This window comes from Drosophila ananassae, chromosome 2L, assembly GCF_017639315.1.
Source record: "Drosophila ananassae strain 14024-0371.13 chromosome 2L, ASM1763931v2, whole genome shotgun sequence".
Lineage (NCBI taxonomy): Eukaryota > Metazoa > Arthropoda > Insecta > Diptera > Drosophilidae > Drosophila > Drosophila ananassae.
This window is the reverse complement of record NC_057927.1, coordinates 21,222,775-21,244,930: the sequence shown is the minus strand read 5'-3', so window position 1 is coordinate 21,244,930 and position 22,156 is coordinate 21,222,775. Positions and strand designations below refer to the sequence as shown.

The window sequence follows — 22,156 nt, the reverse complement described above, 5'->3', positions numbered from 1 at the left end:
TCAAACGAGCCCACAACTCAACTCATTCTTGTGGGCCTAGATAATTGAAGGCCGGCCTAGATTGCTCAGTGGTTTCAATAAAAAAGGCTTTCAAAAATGTAGTATACCTAGGGGAAATCGCATTTATGGAAAAATAAGTGAAAGTGAAGTAAGTGTTCTTCTAGCTGTTCATATTGCTCGTAATTTGTTCATATGTTTGTTAAATGATTTCCATTGTTTTAGGATGTGTTTACTAGGAATTTTTAGCTGAATTAGGTAAAAATAAGTTAATTATGAATTAAAGCAATTACCAAAGATTATAATTGGCTTGCCAATAATTCTAAAAATAATGAAACAATTGAGTTACACGACAGAGGAGTCTATAGTTGGGGGAAACTATATGTTTCAGAGAGTACTTTGACATTTTCGGTTGATTAGCTCGTAAGTAATTATAGGGGATTATGAAGTTTTTATTACCAAAAAAATATGTTGGTTATTACGAAACATAATATTTAACATACCGCCCACAGAATTTAAAAATTGTTAAGACCAGCCTCTTTTAGCCGTTTCTGATTAGCCGAAACAGCCAACTCAGTATTAAAACGAAAGTTAAAGAATACCATAGTCTTCAATATTAATGATAATGATTTAAAACTCTTAATCTCTTGCATATTTATATTTATTTCTAATATCCAACCCTTTAATATTAATCAGATTTAATGTGAATTCAGAATGTCTAGCCAATTTTTAATTATTTTTATTCAGCCAAGCCTCCCTTATATTCTATACCTCTCAAGTTAATGAATTTAGTTTTAAATTTTAAATTTTCGACTGATTGGTTATTTTTAGAAAACCGAAATCAAAAAAAGGTTGCCGAAATTGGATGGTTTCTTAGTATTCCTGCAATTTCCTATAAATAATGCTGAGAACATTGACATCTGGCCCAAAGATTAATGCGAAATATTTCAAGATTTCTTCGTATTTCTGGTTACATTCGCCCGAATTTGGCACAGAAATATATAGCCAAAATGGTCGGAGTTAGGCCTACAAATTTGCATAACATTTGAGCTCAAGATGGGCCTGTTTATGGTTTATTGTTGTCGATCAGGTCCGCCTCCAGCAGACGAAGGGCCTTGATCGCCACTTGAAATCCGTGTGGGTGCGCACGGGATGTCGGAGATTGGACTTTTTTCTTTCATCAGATAGTAACGGGCAGGTGAAAAATAGTAAATGGTTGCCACAATTGCTCGTAAATATTTTAACTACGCAAGGGAAACTCAGAGTCGTTGAACAATCAAGATAGTGGTCATTTAATGACGTGACCCGGCGACAATTTTCAATTTCAGAGCTTTCAGCCCATCAATGCGGTGATAAACTCGGATACGCAGTGGAGTTAGTGACGAAAACCGAAACCGAGGAGTCTGCAATTTGCGTAAGTTTTGCGAATGGAAACAGAAAGCTTGATCTGTGGACCTCTCCCCCAAAAAACGCCATGGCTAATTGAAAGCCGATGGAACAACGATGACATCGATGGGCCCAAACAACAAAAGGCAAACAACCTATGCTTGCCCAGACATTCATATCTATCCTACGATCGGAGACACTTGTGTGCAGCCTCCCGCGAAACTGGTATCCACTAGATACGAGTATCTATGCATTTGCGAGTGCCGATTTTGAAAGGGCGCCACCTTATGATGAAACTTGTGCGTGTATTGGGGTTTTTCTCGGGTCGATTTTTGTTTTTTACATTTTTTTGCTTTGTTTTGATGAAGGGGGGACCAGGGCTCATCATTAGGCTGATGGTTACTGGCCGAAGTCAGGCCGTTTGATTTATTTGTATTTTTCGGACTGGGCGTTTTGGCTTTGAAATTGATTTCTTCGATCTTGCGGAGAAAAGAAACCGCTTTTCGGTTCCATTTTTATTGTCTCCCATGCCAACGGCTTTTGCAATGATATGGCCAAAGGCCGGGGAGCTGTTGAAACTTGTTTTAAAATTCGTCAAAAGACAATGCGAAGAAAAAGAGCTCTAAAACCTACAAAACATATTTAGTTCAAATGTTTTCTGTGACTTGCACAAAATTCGTTTTTGAATAAGTGAGACATCGGTGCTCGCGCGCGCATATAGGAAAGAGCATTCACAGCTGTATCTGAAACATATGTATATATACATATTTATGTTCATATATAGATATAGGCAACCATATTTGTATATTTGCCTGTTCATGCTGTGGCAGCAGATCCGCCGAGCGGAGCCAAAGCGACTGGTTCAGCCGCTTCACGTGCTGCTCCCCCGATTATGGATGCATTCTGCAAATCATTTTCCACAGCTATAACGGACAGTTGCGAAAACCCTTGACGAACAGCTCACCTGGCTGACAAAAGTGAAGTTGCACGGAAAGAAATTCAATTCGAAATTCGATAAGACTTCCATGAATGAGTGAATCTCAATAAATTAAACATTCACAGTCAAGCAAGACTTTAGTTCGTTCTTTCCAACATAAATTTAACATTCTAGTATTAGTGTTAATATTTTTTTTTATAGTAAATAATTAGAATATGATAACCAGTTTTCTAGTAATAGCCAATTTGAAATGATCGAATATGTTACGCCAATCTGTGGATGTTACAATCGCTGTAAGAGATCCAAAACAAACAACGAATGTGATTAATCATAATTTTGTGCATATTTTTCCTGTGTATACACCCGCTAAAGCAGTAAGCCAGTCAGACAGTCAGTTTATCAGTTTGCGAAGCTGGGTAAGATCGCGGAGTTGCAGCAACCACTTTGACATTTGTCCCCCTTTGTCAGCGGTGGTCAGTGGACATCGGCATGGAACAATAACATACCTATATAGTCATGGGCTTGCGCAACAAGCAGGCCAGTTTTTCTTGCTAGCCAGATATTTTTTAAATTGCACCTCATTTCCGGCCCCCGGATCTCGAGATTTGTGCGATTTTTAGAGCACTTGGCGGCGCAATTTGCAATTCAGAGCTAATGACATAGACCTTAGAAATTGGCGACATGGAATTTGCATGACTGCTTTATATATAGACTTAGTAATAGGAATGGAACTTAAAGCTAGATATTGCGAATGCCAAAAATTGGCGACTGTTTAACAAATTCGTCCAGCTTGGTCTGAAACAGTTCCGAAGTGACGACTGTGCCGGGTGTCCACAGAGGGTCTCGAACTACGTACTCCACCCACACTTTGGCGTACATTTGTTGCAAGAGCTCCTTCACATTAATGGCAGCAGTGTCTGTGTTAAGAACAAATCTAGCAGAGGGCGAGCATAAGTTTAATATAAAAATAACGTTTATAAGCAAGATACATACTTTAATCCGGAGGGTGTTTCCAAATAATGCAGGGCGTAGCGATTTGTTTTGTAGTACAGGAAGCCCTCCTTGGGATCATAAGGAGATATCTTACTCACAAAGGATTTAATAGAAAACAGCATTCCGTAGGTGAGTTTGGCTTCCTACAATAACCAAAAGTATTAATGAATATTTAAATTAAATTGTATTTTTCGTTTTTCACCTCTTCTCTTGTTATACCAGATTTCTTAGTGCGATTCCACTCGGCGTAGTGCAACAGAGTTCCAAATTTATCAAATATGTACAGATTGAAAATCGTCATGATGGGAATGACATGTAATTTGAGTTGCAGTAACAATAAATATCTAAAATAATAATTATTTTATATTTCAATGCAAAACCAAAACAATCCGTCAGTGTTGTAAACGTAGCCACGTATTGCTCGCGTTGCCAATCACCTTGTGGAAAAAGTATTTATCAGCCCTGGTCAGCAAAAAGTGCTGCCTATTTAACTGCTATTAAAAATTAAAGCTTTTAAAAATAAATTAAGTTCCTTCATGGGTTTATTGAATGAGTTAAAAACGAGTACACAATGAATTTACATGTAAAAGAGTTCATCTGCTACTTTTTTTCTTTCTTAAATCCGAAGAGGTTCCAAATGAAGTAAATTTACCTTTTCCCATTTTTTGTTTAGCTCGGCAAGCTTTTCATTACTTTTTTGTAGCTTGCATGTTTGTTTTACTTTGCTTGGGAATTTCCACAACATTGGGGTACTCCTTTGGATTGTTATTTTGGTGCTGTGAATCTTCTATGCATTTAAAATTCTTGCTTTTACATTTCTCCTTTTCTTTATCTTTTTTTGAAATGTCAATTTTATTTCCTGAATCAGGTGGGGATTTTTTTTTCATTTCCTTTCGATTGCTGGAATGTGCTGTAGCATTGCTGTCAGTGTCCCCGTACTCAACAACATATGGATACTTTTGGAATTTTATATTGGTCTTCATCTCAGTGTTCACCATGGATGGGCTTTGAAACATGAAAAATAGCTATATAATTAATAAGTTTACACCTCGGCATAATTTGTACCTGTCAGACATTTCTGTTGATTTCGAAATGATTACATTGTGCTTTTTATGATGGGTTCTTGAACTACTAATTCCGGGCGGAAGGTTTTCGATGGGCTCTGTCCCTGTCTCTCTCGAGTTCTTTTTTGAAAAGAAAAGATAGATAAAACATTTTTTATTATTATATTATATTATAATTTATATATTAAACCATCTATATAAATTAGTAAAATATAATAGAAATTGCTTTAAAAAACCTTTTCTGAATCCATTATATGTTTTTTTAATGGAAATAAAAAATATTTGAAACTTTTTAGATTTATATTGAAAAGTTTGTAAGTTTCACTTTAAATACTGGATTCTAGGTCCTTAGAAAATATTCAGAATATACAGAATACATATTAAATTTTCAGAATATATTAAAACTAATTTTGATTTTAAGCCACCTCATGTGGCTGCTATACCGCAGCCTACTGTATATCGAATTTTCAATGAAAGAAACAAAGACTTAATATCATCCGTTAAAATAGGAACTAGAACTTAGAACTACAATTTCTATAAAATAGCTTAAAACCCCTTTTAAAGGATACTTACTCGACGTGGTATTCCTTTGGGATTCGCGTCGATCACTATGATGATAACCCGGCATTAGGTGTTCCTGTTTCAATGGCAGAGCTCTCTCGGAAGTGGGGTTACTTAAAGCCCCGTTTTGATGCAAATATCTCTCGGGAGTTGGGTTGCTGCGGTGAAAAGGATGTCCAGGGTTGCTGGCGTGCAAGGTGCGGGCCTGAAACTCTCGATTTTCCTTCTTGAGCCGCTCCAAGTGTTCTTCCGGAAACTGGCGACTGGTAATCCCGGATCGGCTATTGCTGATACGTCGCTGCCTAGAGTGCCGACCCTCGTCGGGCTTTAACGATTGTCGGTGCTGCCGTGGTCGTTGCTCTTGTTCCTTCTGCTTTTTATGTTCTTCGAAACGTTCCTCCTGGAGACGGTCTTGATTTGGATGGGACCGCTCTGCGTAACGGCGTTGCCTTGATTCGCCGCCACCGCCATGAGAAGTTCGTCGTGATTCGCCGCCACCACCCTGAGGATAAGAACTTCTGCGGGAGTCCCTCTGCTCCCCAGGGGTGAACCATCGGGACTCGTTAGAAGTTACTTTAGGTACTCGTCTCATTTCACTCATTTCTCCGCTTGTCACGACCGGCAATCTGCGAGAATCCTCTTTGGATTTTGTGGTCCGTCGGGACTCTCCGCTGGTCACATTAGGTAGCCGCCTCAGAGTGTCACTGGTGACCGTGGGCAGTTTGGTAAGATTCACGAGTCCGTTGGCAACAGTCGGAACTCTCATGGTATGAGATCCTCGCTTTGGATCACCACCTCCGCCACTCCCAGTGGCTATTTGGGATGTCCTTCGACCAGCTTGTGATAAGACTCGATCGCGATCTCTTTCCGAACTCAAGTAAGAACGCTGCTGCCTGTCTGATCGCTCGGATCGGTCCTGACGATACTTTCGAGTGTCATAGGAGTCCCTGGCAGCAGGTGACCTCCGGTATTCTTTTTGATTTTGACCATATTGAACTCGTGGTTCTTGGGCACCATATAGTTGAGACTTACGTCGATTTATATCATCTTTTTGGGTTCGATCCTTCTTTTTAGATACAACAATGCGATCAGTCTGTTGGCTGATAGTTTGCAGGTTTTTTCCAATGGAATTAGACAGCAAAGGGAGCAGCATTTGTTTGCTACTCGGAGGGAATGCATTGGACAATACCTTTTTTGGGAAAATGACGTGCTCTCCTAGACGGATTTTAATTGGGAAACAGAGTTGTTTAGTATACTCCTAAAAATTCATATTTTGTCTTACCCGGAGCTGCTTCGGTGCTCGTATCAAAGTTGAACGGAGGAAGGTCAGCAGTTGTGCGAGCATTTTTGAATGCCTTAAGGCTCCTTTTGCCGAATTGGCTCAACTCCGGGAAGAATGTATCCCACTAAAGAACGATTTTCTTTAATGTATGCTGTTAACAGAAATGAGGAGAATTGCTTACCAGATAGAATATTCCATATGCGAGTAAAATGGCCAGTAGTAATACAATCGTAAACTTTGTAAATTGCATCAACACAAATAAGATGACGCAACCTATCACTTCCACATGCTGAACGCCGAGAAATTCCAGGTACTGTCGAATCTCGCAGACGCGCATGGTAGCCAGGTACTCCACGATGGAGTTAAGACTTTCGCAGGCAGCCTGTATGGCATCTGCCATGTTTGGAGGTGGATAGAAGCGTCTATGAGACTCCTGGTGAAGGCATTTCTCCCCGGCACTGGGATTCTAGCTTGGAGTTATAGTTTGATTTGATAAGCAGAGGAAATGAAAATGAGTGCTCGAGAAAATTTAAAACGCCCCCTTAGGCAAGAAAAAATAACTTCATTGATTTAACGATTTTAGGGCTATAGTTTGAGAAAACTTTTAATATTCTTGCAATAAATAGATTTAAATAGATATTTAAGCTACGCGCCATATGCTATCGATGAATAGTGTTTTGAGAAATCGAATGGGCAGCACTGGCGATTCTTAAGCAATGTGGGGTTTTATTTTTGTTTTTACCAAACAGCTGACGGAATTCTTATCAAGAAATTTTGTATTGTAACTATCTTTAAACTACAGATTATACACAAAGTCACTCAGAAAAAAAATCTTTGTTACAGTTTAATGCTGCGGCGCACAATGGCGGAGTTTGATATAAAGGGCGGTCTTCAGAACGTGTGGAAGCGAATTGACGAGGTGCTCCTGCACCGGTCCCAGGTTAAAATCAGTACTTTGTTTCAAATTTAGTTAACTTCTATTAACATCCATACTTTTATTGCAGGATATCAAAACTGCGAGACCTGTTCTCGTCGCTGTGAGCAAAACAAAACCAGCGGATGCAGTTATCGAAGCGTATCAAGCTGGACAAAGGGACTTTGGAGAAAACTATGTTCAGGAGCTGGAGGAAAAGAGCCGGCACCCGGATATCGTGGCCCAGTGCCCTGACATTAGGTGGCACTTTATCGGTCACATGCAGAGCAACAAAATAAACAAGGTCAGGCTGCGATTAGATCAGTATAGTATTCGATTAAAATAGTAAATTAACTTGAAATGAAAAATCATTCTAAAGAGAGAATAACTAAACTTACATTATCTATTAAAAGTTTTAGAATTTAGTCGTCCATCACAATTAATATTAAACTCTCCTCGTGTAATTACAATACTTTTTTAGTTATAAACTAGCTGAACAGAAGACTATCTTTTAGTCCTTCAATTTTATAACGGTCTAGATTTCAAAATCTCTTTAAAGGTTCTGGCTGTGCCCAATCTGTACATGATCCAAACTGTGGACAGCCAAAAACTAGCCACCAAACTCGATGCAGCCTGGTCAAAAGTGCAGCCACCAAAGGATGAACCCTTGAAAGTGCTCATCCAGATCAACACAAGCGGCGAAGATGGTTAGTATTATTGTATTTTTGAGTATTTTTGACTGGCTACCCAATCAATTGACAGTAAAAAGTGGAATCGAACCGAAAGAAGCACCTGCCCTATTCGAATTTATCAAGAGCAACTTGAAGCACCTGAAACTGATGGGCATCATGACCATTGGCGCCTATGGCTTTGACTACAGCAACGGTCCCAATCCGGATTTTGTGTCCCTTATGCAAGTGCACCGCTCCATATGCGAGGGCAATTCATTGGCTCCCGAGTCCGTACTTGTGTCCATGGGCATGTCGAACGACTACGACAGGGCGGTAAGTAAAGTAGTAGCTTCTGGCCAAGAACATTCTCTAAAGACTGAACTCTTTCCTTAGATCGAGATGGGCAGCACGGTTGTGCGGGTGGGCACATCTATTTTCGGCTATCGGGCGGCCAAGGCGTGAGGTGGTTCTGAGGATGAAGAAAGAGGCAGGAATGCGCGGCAGGCGCCCAATACAGTTGTTTCCCAATGACGTCCGACCTCCCATCTGAGCAGCCTCCAAGTTCGCATGTGTATCAGGTGGAAATGTGTATACCCATACACATACCCACATACATACGCAGTTGATGATTGAAGATGATTTGGCGTTTATATTTAGAAAATGTTGAAATAAACAAAACTTATGTATAGGCTATTATATCCTCTGTTCGATTGTTGCCCTCTCCATAAACAACACCTACATTTCCAAAATGTCAGATCCATTAATATAAGTTGTATACTGTTTAAAGCTCAATAACAGTTTTCATTAATTTTAACATTCCTTTGAGTATTTTTTTGTAATCTTTTTGCACTATGTTCTATTTTTACTTTTGCATACATTCAATGCTACATCGCGTATTAGATTGTGGGCAGTTTTTCTTCTATATTTCTTGTTTTCTTGGCTTTAAGCCAAAATGTCGCCTGGTTACGTGCCAAAATTGCAGCGCCAAGAGAGTTTTCGACGAAATCACTTTCAATGAAGCCCGAAAAAGACTGCAGTTGCCATCGATTTCTATTATGTCTGATCGATGAATTATGAACGCTTTCTCGCGTGTAATCCACCATTAATTGAGATATTTTTTGTTTGATATGCATGCCTTAAGCCAACATTAATTATGTCATTAGCCTGTCGAGGGAATTCATTCATCTTAGCAGATGACGTTAAATAGAGTGTATTTCAAGAAATTAGTTTGGCGACCTTATATAAATTTTCCAACATAAAAACAATTGATGAAGTGAAGAATCTTTTTCGCAAGGTTTAAATCAAAATTAAAATAAATATAAATAATATAAATCCTTATAAACAAAATAGATCCAATTACTAGAAAAACACTGATGTGGACAATAAACTTAGCTACGATACATATTTGAAATTTTTAAAATAAATTACCCATTCTGGAAAAATATTTTAAAATCAGAGATATACCTAAAGAGCTAGAACAGATTTTTTCCATATTTTATAAAGATTTTGCGTCATTTCTATTATTATTGATACACAAAATATTTTCATCCAATCTATCATATTGTCTGTGTCTTATTTTGTTTAGAGATATCCGTATTATCATCCTTTTTAATTGGTAAGTTTAAATAACAAAATCGAAAATGGAAAATGAAATGCCTGCTCATTGTTATGCAATGTCCATGGATCTTTCGACTATATACAAAAGTCAGATGTTTATTTCATATTTGTTGCCGAAATAGTTTTAGTCCAATATCGGGTTCGTTGGATATTTATGCGACACGAAATCCGCCCGATCCGTATGCGTATATAGATCTATACTATAGATTCTATAGATTTGGAATTCTCGGCGCTCTTCATATTGCACAATATCCGAAGCATTTCGAAAGTAGAAAAAGTAGCGTAAAATGCCAGCGTAGAAATAGGCAAGGCAAAAACATCGAGTATATAGGCATGAATAGATATATTCTATATATGTATGTCGTATGAATGTGGTTGTGTGGAAGACCTATACTGTGAAGGGAAATGTAGGTGATTTCACCGCAAGGGGACACCTTTAGGAGGTGGCCTCAAGAGCAGTGATGAATAGAACAAAATAAAATCAAACAAAACAAAACTGAGCATGGGGAAATGTATCCTAAACAGAGAACCCAACCGAACCGAACCGAACCGAACCGATCCCGTCCCGAACATTATTCCGAGCAACGCACCGAAATAAATTCCGAACATATGTATAGGCTTCTGCCCAAAAGCTAAAGCCAAAAGCATTACTCTGCCGTTAAAATTAGATTTTTGATTAGAGCAGCGCCCGATGAGTAAACAACTCGGATACAGGCACGACTATAAGCTATAGCGTACATCTTATAGTGGCTATGGGTATAGCTATAGGTATATCTAATGGATACACCCCTCCGATCACCCGGGACGGACCTCGCCTCGCAGATACTAAAAAAGGCATCACGAATATTGCAGATATAGATACAGCGATCGGGGCCCGAACTTTTCCGAACCATGGCCGAAAGTTCGAAATCGGGGCAAGAAGCAGAGCACTGCCAAGATCTTAAAACATCATTGTCTTGGCGATAAAATCAGCCAGAGATTCAGTGTGCTCTGACCGCTCGACTCGATTAGACAACACATCAAAGTTCAGCACCATGGTAAGGACACGTCCCGGAGTACCAACCGAACTGATCTGGATATATGCAGCAAGGATACCACTACTTATTACTACTAGCAGTGCAGTGAACCAGTTGCATTCGAGAGATACATATACATTCTAAAGAAATGACATTCCAAAAATGAAGTGATCTTTAAAGTACAACTCCATACGCCTCTTTCAAGTGCAAATTTCTTTGAATAGTGAAAAACTCATATATAGAATTCTATAAATGGATTGATCCGAGTGTTACGCGGCAGTAATGTAATCCGATATCCGTGTCGGTGAGCAAGCGAGACGGCAATAGTCGCACGGCGGAGAGCTTACGTAACATGCGTCCGGTTTATTTTTAGCCAAGTGGAAATTTTTTCGTCCCAGATACATATTTTTATTTCGAAATGAAGAAGAACTTATATTTCATAAATTTTCAAATGGAGGACATGGAGACGTTTTCTTATAGAATTTCTGAAGGATTAATATTTAAAGGAGGTCAAGGCACAATTAGGAAATCCTACTGAAGACTATCCATGACATTAGACTTGACTACTTGACTTTTAATTACCAAAACGATCCTGAAACCCCTAAACCCCTACTGATTCCAATCATTTTTCTTTATTCAGGCCGATGAGAAGAAGAAGGTTAAGAAGAAGAAGACCAAGGAAGAGGGAGGTACTTCCGAGACCGCTTCTGAGGCCGCATCTGAGGCAGCAACCCCGGCACCAGCTGCCACCCCTGCCCCGGCCGCTTCTGCCACTGGTTCGAAGAGAGCGTCGGGCGGCTCCCGCGGCTCGAGGAAATCGAAGCGCGCTGGCTCCTCGGTCTTCTCTGTCTTCTCCCAGAAGCAGATCGCCGAGTTCAAGGAGGTAAGTGTCGCAGGACGAACATATCATACGAATCACACCATATCCATTGCATTACATTCCACTCCAAACCCGATCCCATCATCCTGTCATCCTGACATCCCCTCATCCTATCATCCTATCATCCTATCATCCAATCATCCCACCATTGGATCCATCTATCGCACTTGTCAACGACCAAGTCACCAACCCACTCTCTCTCTTTCTCTCTCTCTCTCTATTTGCTCGCTCTGTCTCGCAATGTATCCCCGATGCGTGCCGATAATCGATGATCAGGCCTTCCAACTCATGGATGCCGACAAGGACGGTATTATTGGCAAGAACGATCTGCGCGCTGCCTTCGACTCTGTCGGCAAGATCGCCAACGACAAGGAGTTGGACGCCATGCTGGGCGAGGCCTCGGGTCCGATCAACTTCACCCAGTTGCTGACCCTGTTCGCCAACCGCATGGCCACCTCTGGTGCCAACGATGAAGACGATGTTGTTATTGCTGCCTTCAAAACATTCGATAACGATGGTCTCATCGACGGTGACAAATTCCGCGAAATGCTCATGAACTTCGGTGACAAGTTCACCATGAAGGAGGTTGATGATGCCTACGATCAGATGGTGATCGACGACAAGAACCAGATCGATACCGCCGCCCTGATCGAGATGCTCACCGGCAAGGGTGACGAGGAGGAGGAGGAGGCCGCCTAAACAGCCACTGTCACATCCTAACTTCCAACTCAACATCCATATTTTACCGCCAGAATCAGAACCAGAACGTTAATCGTTAAATCAGTCAAATCAGTAATAATAAACGTAATTAAAAGAAATGCTCGTTTACATATGTAGATTCTCAGTATCTTGTAATCTCTTTTTGTTAACCACCACCAACCACCAACAAATTACTCAACAAGATCAGCAACAACCATGACCAAGAACAACTGAAACTTCTTCAACAACACTTTTTTGGTAGCGATCACAGACTAGTTATCATTTACCATGTATCTGTCCATCAAATTAGGGATACTCACGATCAATGTCACAGTAGAACTTGATGCGTAGTTTTCTAGTTGATTTACTGTTAAATTTTACACGTAAAATTTATAAAACAACAAAAAATGCTAAAATCTATTTTATTTAAAACACCTATAAAATCAACAAAAAAAACTTAAAAACAACAACAAAGCAATGTCTATTTTTATCGCTGTCCGTTGAAGAATCCGAACAAAAAAAGAGTGAGATGATTGAAGATCGAGATCGGTATAAAGGATGTTATATGATATGATATGAGGAGGCGAATATGAATATTGATATAGTGGGTAGCCTAGGCTGGATATATATATATATAAATTTTGTTAGGCCTGGACCCATGAATTTGAATTTGAATTTTTTACGAGATTTGTGAGTTTTGATGTTTTTCATTCGTTGAATCTCGCAGGACCTGGAGAGAGAGAGGCAAACCTACAGCAGACTATTGTTAGGGACATTTAACTGAGAGCCAATTATTTATCCTTCTATGAAATCTAAATATTTATCGTTATTGCATATCTATCGTTCGTTATTCAGTTTCAATTTCAATATCAATTACAATTATCAGTTATGAGTTATCAAATATTATTGCAAGTTATCGAGAGTTAGGCTAAATAACAAAGAAACATTAAGTTCATTCACTCAAATTGTTTTATGCGAATTTACATAACTTAATCACTACCACAACTTTCTGCTTATGAACTATCAGCGTTATAAACAACAACAACAACAACAACCCTTGAAACAAACCCAAAATGATATATGAAATATGAAAGAAACGATCAAACAACCAACCCAGTGTTTCTAGTTAATGCGTTTCGAATGCAATAAGTATCGCCGAGGAGGCAACTCCCTCGGTGGCGAAGGTGGGAGGTAGTTTGATTTCGGGGTATTCCCTGGGGAATGCCCAGGACCCATAACCACTAGTACCTAGGCTGATCGGAAGAAGAGCAAGCCACACTTTATACTATGTACTAACACTCACACACTACACACAACAAACACTCGACACGAGCACACAAAACTCACACCCATCCATTTCAACAACCAGCAACATGCACCATGCAACAAGTTGTTAAATGCGAATGTGAATCGAATCTTTACTTCAGTATAAATTAAGTTATATATGGCAAGATGCGAAAATTCAGAAAAAAATTTAACCCGGTCAGAAATATAAAAAAAAAAAAACTAAGAAAGAAGATAAACTAAAGAAGTGTACTGTTTTTATACAACGTAACTACAGGATGATACGATGACGAAGTCTTGGAATAAAGCATAAGCGAGTCGTCTTGAAAACTAAGACACTGAGTTTTTATTTTCATAAGGTTGGGACAAACCTAGTTATCTTAAAGTGCTAATATTATCATATTTTTTAGCGATTGTGGCTGCATATTCTAATAAATAAACATTAAGCATTTTTAAGTCGTCTTGAAAAAAGAAGAAAACCATTGAAGTTTGATTTTTGTTGGGGAGCGGAAGGAAAGGGTGGGCATTACAGTGACTCAGCTGGGCCGTGCCGGAAACCAGTTACAGGTCAAAACAAAACCGTTGATAAAGCAGAGCTCAAAGCAGGGGCTCCAACAATGCCAGCCAACTCCCCACACTTGGCCAAGTCGCTGGTATGGCTTAAACCTTCCAGCTACCAGTTTTCAGTTGAGTTTCGACGTGGGCTGTTTCCCCGAAAACGCGCACGCATGCGCACTACGATGTGAAAGTCAGCTACGATTGCTAAATCTATCCAAAAGATACTCTTTTATTAGGTGAACACCTAAGGTTCTGGTAAAAGAAAAGCGGAATAATGGTTCGAGTTGGTCACCTTTTCCGGTTTGCGGTTTTATGCTGGATTGCATCAGCATTCAGTGGAGGTAAGTTGTGGGAATCGATCGGCATTGTATGCAAATATTGCGTGGCTGAGACAGTTTTTCACTAAAGAAATCGAAAGTATCTCAGACTCAGCCGGAGATAATTCACCACACTCTTAGTTGCACTTCAATGAATTGGTATACAGAGAAAAAAAATGAATAATCTAACCAAAGACTACTAAACTATTCAAATTCAAGAGTAAATGCAGCCATTACTGCGAATTTTCAATAAAAAATTTTATATTTTATCTTCGAACTGATTTTTTTCTGTGTATCTTACTATGATATCTTACCACACTCTCGATTAATCACTCTTACTTTTTTACTCTCAGCTGATGCACAGCATCTGATCGCTTACATCTCCCAGCGCGGTCTTCATGGGGAGATCACGTTCCGGCAGGTGAATGCCACCACAGTGGAGATCAAGGCCAGTCTGGAGGCCACTTTGCAGTATCCCGATCAAGTATGGAGCTGGGCTGTTCGCCGATTCCCTGTGGACTATTCCAACACCGATCCTGATGAGCGCTGTGAACTTTCTCGCCTGGGCTCCCAAGTTCTGAGCTTCGATGAGGATCTGGAGTATCTGGTGTTGCCAGGAAACGAAACTGCCACCTGGGAGCGTAATATGCAGCTGATCGGAGATAGAGGAATATGGGGAAAGTCTTTGGTTTTAACTGAAGTCAACTCCAATGCTCGTATTTGTGCCACCATCACCACAGTCCAGAGTTCTGTGGAGCACATGGCTGAGGCCCGTTTCAACACGCCCATAGCAGGATCCGTTCACTTTCGGTGGTTGGCTCCGACAGAGGGATCCAGTGGGGACACGCTCATTTATTCCGATCTGTACCACATCAGGGAGCAACCGGCGGGCTTGGAGGGCGGCAACGGCAGAAGTACTCCATTCACCCAGCACCACTGGAAGATTTTCGTGACGGATATCTTTAAACTTGACCATCATCGGACTGAGGATAACTGTAACTTCCTGCAGCTGGTCTTCGATCCTCAAGGAGGTGGAGCTGGGCAGGGTATTGGTGACTTGGACAGTCGTCTTGGCCGAATCGGTGTGGCGAAAAACGCCTTGAGATCTCCACAACGCTCTGTATTCCGAGATGCCCAGCTTGCCCTTCTTCCATCAGATCTCACGATTCCACATCGAACTCTTTATCTGGTTTTGTTTGACAACCAGCATCCGGATACTTACTTGGCCTGTACTAAGATTCGCCATGTCCAACCCCTAACTTACAAGTAAGTTTCTTGTACTTAATGATGATCGTTTACATTAAATGAACACTTATCATTTTCTGCAGAACCTTTATTAACTCTGGCGGAGTAAAAGGAGAAGTCACATTCACCCAGCGCTCCAAGTTCGACCCCACTTTCCTGAACTTCACCCTGGGCGCACCACTTTCCCAGCATGTGAGCCGTAAATTTGCCGAGGATGTGGCTGCTTTTAGGATCCACAGTTTGCCGCCAGTGCCCCAGAGAATGGGCCATGAGGACTACTGTTGGACCACGGGTGAAATGCATAATCCTCGAGAACTTAATGATAATATACCGCCGCCGGGATATGGCACTCAGGAGCAGTATGCCGTGGGTGATCTATCCGGGAAGCTGCAGGGTCGGAATAAGGGATATTTTCACCAGTACGTCCTGCCCGGAACCAGCTCCGAATTAAGTGGCCTCTACTGGGATGTGTTCCTGCCCCTCCAAGGACGCCACAGCATAGTCCAACGCAGCCTGGTTATATACACCTACAACCGGACAGATGTGGGAAATATTACGCAAAGTATTTGGGGATGTTCCAGCCTGGGCCAGTATCAGAAGAATGGAATATATCAGCAGAATATGGTCACAGCGCAGGTAAGTACTTCAATGCTTGACTTTAATGCAATTATTGCCTATAAATATTGTTGTTCTTCAGGTTCTATTCCGCTATCCTGTGGTGGGTCGCGTCATCTTCCGGCAAGCGGCGGAAGAGCCTTGGCAGGACACTACCATGTTGTTTGAATACCTCATCCAGGCAGATGGATCCACGCAAAATACCACATTCGATCATCGTTGGGCAATTCACAGTGCTCCTCCTGGCAAGGACTTCTACGACTGGCAGCAGAGATGCATATCCGCAGGACCTGTTTTTAACCCTTATCGTGTGGACTGGGGCAATCGCAGTGCCGATGACTTCTGTCAGCCCCATTTACCAGCCATGTGCCGATTGGGCGCCTTGGATGCAAGATTGGGAAGACTCACCATTGCCGGTGGCAAGCGGGTGGCTCAGAAAATAAGCCGCAAAATGTTTGTGGATGGGAACCTACCGCTCTCAGGACGTCACAGCATTTTAGGTAAGTCCTTGGTCCTTTATGAGGACAACGGACCCAAGGCAAGAGGAGAGCGACTGGCTTGCTCGGCGGTAATCGGACATTTTCGCCGAAAAGTGGTGGCCAAGGAGTGGTACGCCAATGGAGATCCCTTGACGGTCAGCGGGAGAGTAGAAATCACACAGCAGTCGGAATATGACATAAGTAACGTGGAAGTACAGCTCAAAGGACTGAAGGACAACACAGGATATCATATTCACAGAGTAAGTGATTTTAGCCTATAGTATATATGATCAGATTATTAATACTTCTCTTTTTCCTAGACCCCTGTGGAGGCCAATCTGGCCTTTCCCTGTGAAGCTTCTACTCTTTATGGCCACTGGAATCCCTTTGAGGTTAATCCAAAATCAGCTCCACCCACTAAACGGGGAACTACAGATCAGTATGAAATGGGGGATCTAAGTGGAAAGTTTGGTGGCCTCGAAGGAGTTACCCAGTTCGAAGATTCTTACAACGATACGAATCTGCCGCTTTTTGGCTATAATAGTATTATTGGAAGGTCTGTGGTTATTCAAAAAAGGCAGAAAAATGCCCGTTGGGCTTGTAGGTAAGGAAAATAAAAGAATTACCTTTCAAGTTTAATTAATTTTAATGAACTTTGACAGCACCTTAGAACGGGGATACAGTCCCAGCGAAGCCAGAGAACTAAGAGCCATAGCCTCTTTTCATCACCCAACGGGCTATGCATATGGATACATCAAGATGACGCAACTAATCCACAGCGATGGTAGTCAGTCGGAAACGGTGATCGAGGTAAAGTTGCGGCATCCTGGAAAAAATGATCGCAACTCCACCCGGAATCACAACTGGCAGATCTACGTTAATCCTGTCGGAGTGGATGCTGCTGTGAAGCCCACAATTACACGATGTGTGGCAGGAGGTTATGTTTGGAATCCTTACTACACCCAGCTGGCAGATCCTTTAAATGTGAGTTTCACTTATTTTAAATATGATTTTGAAGTAATTTTTTTCCTTTAGTTGGATCTATATGAACAAGAGTGTGGCCCGGATAATCCTCTTCGCTGCTATGTGGGTGATGTAGGAGCTCGTCTGGGAACAATAGGTTAGTGGTTTACCCATTTTCCTTATTAATTTGAAGATAAAACCTTAATGTCTCCCTTAGATCTCGGTGGCGAAAGAGTAGTCCTGACCGACTCAAATTTCCCCTTGGAATCTCCTGTTGGAGCCATTGGTCGTTCCATTGTGATCTTTGGCCCGGATAACTCTCATGAAAGGTTTGCCTGCGCAAATATTGAAGCCGATCACAATGTCATAAAGTATATCAACCTTCAAAAGCCACCTCGCTTTGTGGTGTAAGTATAGCGGATCTTTGACGACTTATTTGGTATAATACTTCTTAATTTCATATAATTAGCGCCCAATTTCTCGAGGAACTACGATCGGTGATGGGGATTCCCGAATGGATGCTGGATGTGGATGCTCGGAAGACTAAGGAGCTCCATGGCGGTGCCTGCATCCAGATGATTATCCACTTTAAGGGACCCCTAGCTCACCGACTGGAGTTAGACATGTCCCGCCTGATAGCCGCAGGACGATTGGATGCCCCAAGTCTATTCATTCCTGGATATGTTAATACCAAGCGAAAGGCTACTATCTCATATCGTACCTGTGGTGTTAGGGACACCAATGAAAAGAGTATGTATACAATTTCGTCATAAAAATGATCGTACTTTTATATACATTTTTTATCTCCCACAGGAACCAAAAACTTCAAGGGTGGCTTTTATTCCTCAAGTTCAAATCTAATCCAACCAAAGGCATTTAGTTTATCCATCGTAGTCATCAGCCTCGCCTTCAGTTTTTTGTAAAAAACTTCTCAACAACTTTATATTAATACTCATATGACTTTTGTTTACCAAATGTAGTCACTAGCTTCGTAGATGAGTTTAAATTTGTTTCTTTAGTTAAGGTTTTGTAAATACTGAATTATAAAATATAAAATTAATAAATGTACAGATTCTTTAATTTAAAATTAAATATTCAAGCTGTTGTGTGTGAATATTGAAATTTTGTTCAATGTATCATATAATTTTTAGCTGTTAAATTGGTTTGGTTGGACAGTTTTTGTAAAAATTGACCTACAATGGTCTTCTTCAGGAATTTAGATACCATCTGCGATGGTGCAGCTCTTCAAAATACTGACCTGAAATAGAAGAGACAAATCAGTCCAAAAAAACACGCTTTCTTTGAATATTTTCCCACCACTTACCGAGACCCACCACTGTTTGAGTTATTTTTGCGCCTGCGCTCGTCCAATCGATTTTTCCGTACATACATACATCCCTCATTCAATCGAGGGCAGGCAGTCGACTAGGACTGGCTAGAATCTTCAGAGCTGCAGGCATCCATCTCCAGAATGCGACAGATATTCGTTGTGACCCTGCTGTGTCTGGCCCTTGGCAGCTGCACTGCATCCATCAGCGGACCCTTTATCTTCTGGGGCAACTCCAAGGTGGCATCGGTACAACCGCAACTCCTGTTGGACGCCAGCAGCCAGGAGTTACCTCTGACGCAACTTTTCAAGGAGGTCACTGCCATTGTGGTATTTGTACGGAACGCCACGGGACGATTGGAGGGCACCAAGTATCCACAGTTCCAGAATCTGGTGAAGAGCGGACCCTGGTCATATCTGCCCCAGAGAAGTCTGGCAGTGGAACCCTTTGGACACAATGTCAATATTGAGGTAAGGGTTCTATGTATCTACATCATAATACATTGGATTATTTTCTTCCAGTGTTAGTGCCAAAGTTTTCTTTATTATTCAATCAAATTTAATCTATTTTTGTTTCAAAAATTGTTTTTTTATTGAATGCCTATATTGAAGTGCAGATATAAATATTCATGTGCGTGTGAAACACATAATCTCTCGTTGGTAAAATGGATAATAAACAACTTTTATTTATATTCATTTCTGGAATGTGTTGAAAGTTCAATTAACTTATTCATTATATAGGACATTAGGTATTCGCATTTAATAAAATCCACCAATCCATTAGTTTGTATATTTTCAGTTAATATTGGAATTCAAAACAAAATAATAATTATGAACTGAAACATAAGAAATCAATGCTAATACATGTTAACTCAAAAACAAATACTTATATTTTTGAATTCATTATATTTTTATGTCATAGGTGGTGAACCTTTCCGGCCGTGCAGAAGAAGACGACGCAGAAATCCTGACAGCTTACAACGAAGCTCTGGCTACCTTCGGGCAAGGAGAGGTGCTGGGCATCTTGGCCAGTCGCGAGGAGGAGGCCCATTTCCTGGCAAAGAGGGATGCAGCCGCCGGCGAGGAGGAGGCGAACCGAAAGAAGGAGCCGGAGGGACCTGAGGAGACCGAAGACAACTTCATCTATGTGGCAGAGGGAAACAAGGCAGTTCTGAGTTTGAACGGACCCCTGGAACTACGGTTAAGCAACGAAACCCTGAGCCTGAAGGAGCACACCAAGCAAATAACCTTCGACGATCAACACGCCAAGGGTTATGGACGATTGAGCATAACCTTCATGTACTCCGGAGAGAAATGCACTCTGAGGTTTAAGTTCTCTCTGATTCGTGGGTCTTGGACTTTACGCAACGTGGAAGTGGAATACAGGGACCAAAAGAGTGTTCTTTTGGCTCGCGGAGATGAGTACTCTTTGCCAAATGCCCCAGTGGGCTTCTCGTACCGCTGCTCCGCTGAGAATGTTACCTTCTTAAATACCGCTCGTAACGAAACCATCCAGAGCCTACTCCTTAGTGATTTCCAGGTGCAGCCTTGGCTCAATGGTCGCCAGAAGTTCGGTGATGTCTACGACTGTGTGGGATTTGTATCTGCTCCGATTCTGGCCGGCCTGTTGGTGGTGACCTTGCTCCTTGGCATCCTGGGTATCGGAATCTCCGCCATGCTTAGCATGCACACACCCAATCGCTTCGAAAGTTCACGCAGCAAGCAGTTAACCTTCACGATTCAGGAGTAGATTAATCCCGAAGTTCCATAATCTTTGGCTATACCCTAACTAACAGAAGAGCTAACAGTAAATACTCAATCGATCTGAGCCTGAAATGTTCGTCTTGATCACCTACGTGGCACTAAAGCCTCTGGCTTTGTTCACCCTAGCCATCGAACTGTTCCTCATCCATTTGCTATTCGTGTTGATCGTGTTATATGTGTATGTGCTTTGGTACTACTGAACAGAAGTCCTATACAACAATTAAAAGAGAGGAGTCAGTTAAGTTCAATTGGACTAAAGTTCATAAGCGATATAAATAAAAAATACATTAAAATACATATTTCCATATCCATTAATTACAATGGATTTTTCTTTAAAGTGTTTAAATAGTTAATTCCATTGATATAACCTGTTATTTCAAAATATGCAAAAAATACACATTATATATTTAAAACGATAGTATGATGAAATCATTACTGGAATTTTCTTTTCCTAACTGGGTAATCCTAAAACCCTAAACATTTGTTTCCGATCCAGAAAGTACGTACCATTCTGGTACGTAACCTTCTGCCACTTTTCCGAGCGCCTCAGCGGGGAAAGTCGGTGTCTCGCCATTTCGTAAGAGACCCCTTGCAAAAAAAATTGAAACTTTCAAAATTACTTTTAGGCAATTCGTTGAATGAGGAAAAGTTTCAAAAGGTTCGCTGATTACAGAATGGTACGTTATTTCTGGATCGGGTAAAAATTGACAGATCTATGTCTATCCAAAGGAGAAAAAATAGTCAACCAGCGGGAAATGTCGGTGACTCGCCTTCTTTTTTAAACTCAAACAATAATATTTTCGCCAATTTTTGAAAAAAATCCTGATGCCAAAATCCCAAAAATCGGTTTCAGATTTTTGTTGCCCTTTTTTCAAAATCTTGGAATGCAGTTCGAAGGATATCGGGGACCTAATAACAAATTGATATTCCTTTTCGAATTCCGTTTAGAAATAGCCGAGATATGAGCTTGGGAAGGAACGCCTTGGCGGCCTAAACGCGGCGCAAATTTTTTAAAAATCATATGGCAGAAAATCTGAGGTACCAGGCCAACAGAAACCAGCAGAAGGTGGCAGAAATTAAGCAGTGCAAGCAGTGCAGTGACGTCAGAGCAATAATTATTTTCTTGTCTGGGAGCAGGACAAACAGATCTGAATATGTAATGGCCAAGCCTTGCTTCTCTTTCCACCTAATGCAATGGAGGCTCCAACTTATGCTATATGGGGGGAAAGTGCATTGTACTAAGACAGGTGAGACAGGTAAACAAATGAGGCTCTCTTGGGGATGGCAGTACTGAGTGTCTTGGAGCCAAAGTTGTCACGATTTCTCAGCCCAATTTTGGCCCCATTTTTGGCCCAAATTATGATGGTACCCCTTGGAAAAGTGCGATCCGCACTTTCCTCGCAGTTTTTGCCGAATATCTTAACCATACCGCATCCGATTCAAAAACGGCGTACCATTTATGAATCAGGGAACTCATCCCCGTAGATCTGCATCAAAGGATCCTTAAAATTCTCAAAATTCAATTTTGGCCCCATTTTTGGCCCAAATCATGATTGTTCCCCTTGGAAAACCCTTGGAAAAGTGCGAT

General features: G+C 41.1%; 6 protein-coding genes across 9 annotated transcripts; 4 read left to right on the top strand and 2 right to left on the bottom strand.

The window, feature by feature from the left end:
• Nucleotides 1-2,993: 2,993 nt before the first annotated feature.
• On the bottom strand, nt 2,994-3,760 carry LOC6501595 (trafficking protein particle complex subunit 1). The gene is made up of 3 exons (XM_001955513.4): nt 3,516-3,760; nt 3,314-3,456; nt 2,994-3,254 (listed from the first exon to the last, which is right to left on the bottom strand). The coding sequence occupies exons 1-3, from the start codon at nt 3,612-3,614 to the stop codon at nt 3,059-3,061; spliced, it is 438 nt and encodes a 145-aa protein (XP_001955549.1). The 5' UTR covers nt 3,615-3,760; the 3' UTR covers nt 2,994-3,058.
• A 77-nt stretch (nt 3,761-3,837) lies between these two features.
• LOC6501594 lies at nt 3,838-6,769 on the bottom strand. 2 transcript variants are annotated; one of them, XM_032456127.2, is made up of 5 exons: nt 6,402-6,769; nt 6,221-6,344; nt 4,951-6,153; nt 4,379-4,497; nt 3,838-4,338 (listed from the first exon to the last, which is right to left on the bottom strand). In XM_032456127.2, the coding sequence occupies exons 1-4, from the start codon at nt 6,618-6,620 to the stop codon at nt 4,445-4,447; spliced, it is 1,599 nt and encodes a 532-aa protein (XP_032312018.1). In that variant the 5' UTR covers nt 6,621-6,769; the 3' UTR covers nt 3,838-4,338; nt 4,379-4,444. The 2 variants fall into 2 exon arrangements, with proteins under 2 accessions (XP_032312018.1, XP_001955548.2); XM_001955512.4 differs by having other exon boundaries at nt 3,838-4,318.
• Nucleotides 6,770-6,917: 148 nt separating this feature from the next.
• LOC6498992 (pyridoxal phosphate homeostasis protein) lies at nt 6,918-8,618 on the top strand. Of its 2 annotated transcripts, XM_001955511.4 has the most exons (6): nt 6,918-7,001; nt 7,064-7,160; nt 7,225-7,437; nt 7,693-7,840; nt 7,896-8,137; nt 8,198-8,618. In XM_001955511.4, exons 1-6 carry the CDS (start codon nt 6,937-6,939, stop codon nt 8,264-8,266), a joined length of 834 nt encoding a protein of 277 aa, XP_001955547.3. In that variant the 5' UTR covers nt 6,918-6,936; the 3' UTR covers nt 8,267-8,618. The 2 variants fall into 2 exon arrangements, with proteins under 2 accessions (XP_001955547.3, XP_032312036.1); XM_032456145.2 differs by lacking the exon at nt 6,918-7,001 and having other exon boundaries at nt 7,038-7,160.
• Nucleotides 8,619-10,318: 1,700 nt separating this feature from the next.
• LOC6498993 (myosin regulatory light chain 2) lies at nt 10,319-12,135 on the top strand. Its single transcript, XM_001955510.4, has 3 exons — nt 10,319-10,458; nt 11,078-11,320; nt 11,594-12,135. The coding sequence occupies exons 1-3, from the start codon at nt 10,456-10,458 to the stop codon at nt 12,014-12,016; spliced, it is 669 nt and encodes a 222-aa protein (XP_001955546.2). The 5' UTR covers nt 10,319-10,455; the 3' UTR covers nt 12,017-12,135.
• A 1,829-nt stretch (nt 12,136-13,964) lies between these two features.
• On the top strand, nt 13,965-18,545 carry LOC6498994. The gene is made up of 10 exons (XM_001955509.4): nt 13,965-14,199; nt 14,529-15,441; nt 15,504-16,056; nt 16,118-16,774; nt 16,835-17,118; nt 17,177-17,498; nt 17,550-17,634; nt 17,695-17,884; nt 17,947-18,227; nt 18,291-18,545. Exons 1-10 carry the CDS (start codon nt 14,133-14,135, stop codon nt 18,398-18,400), a joined length of 3,462 nt encoding a protein of 1,153 aa, XP_001955545.1. The 5' UTR covers nt 13,965-14,132; the 3' UTR covers nt 18,401-18,545.
• Nucleotides 18,546-18,826: 281 nt separating this feature from the next.
• Nucleotides 18,827-20,794, top strand: LOC6498995. 2 transcript variants are annotated; one of them, XM_014910382.2, is made up of 3 exons: nt 18,827-19,275; nt 19,727-20,529; nt 20,627-20,794. In XM_014910382.2, exons 1-3 carry the CDS (start codon nt 18,949-18,951, stop codon nt 20,766-20,768), a joined length of 1,272 nt encoding a protein of 423 aa, XP_014765868.1. In that variant the 5' UTR covers nt 18,827-18,948; the 3' UTR covers nt 20,769-20,794. The 2 variants fall into 2 exon arrangements, with proteins under 2 accessions (XP_014765868.1, XP_001955544.1); XM_001955508.3 differs by having other exon boundaries at nt 19,727-20,794.
• The last annotated feature ends 1,362 nt before the right edge of the window (nt 20,795-22,156 follow it).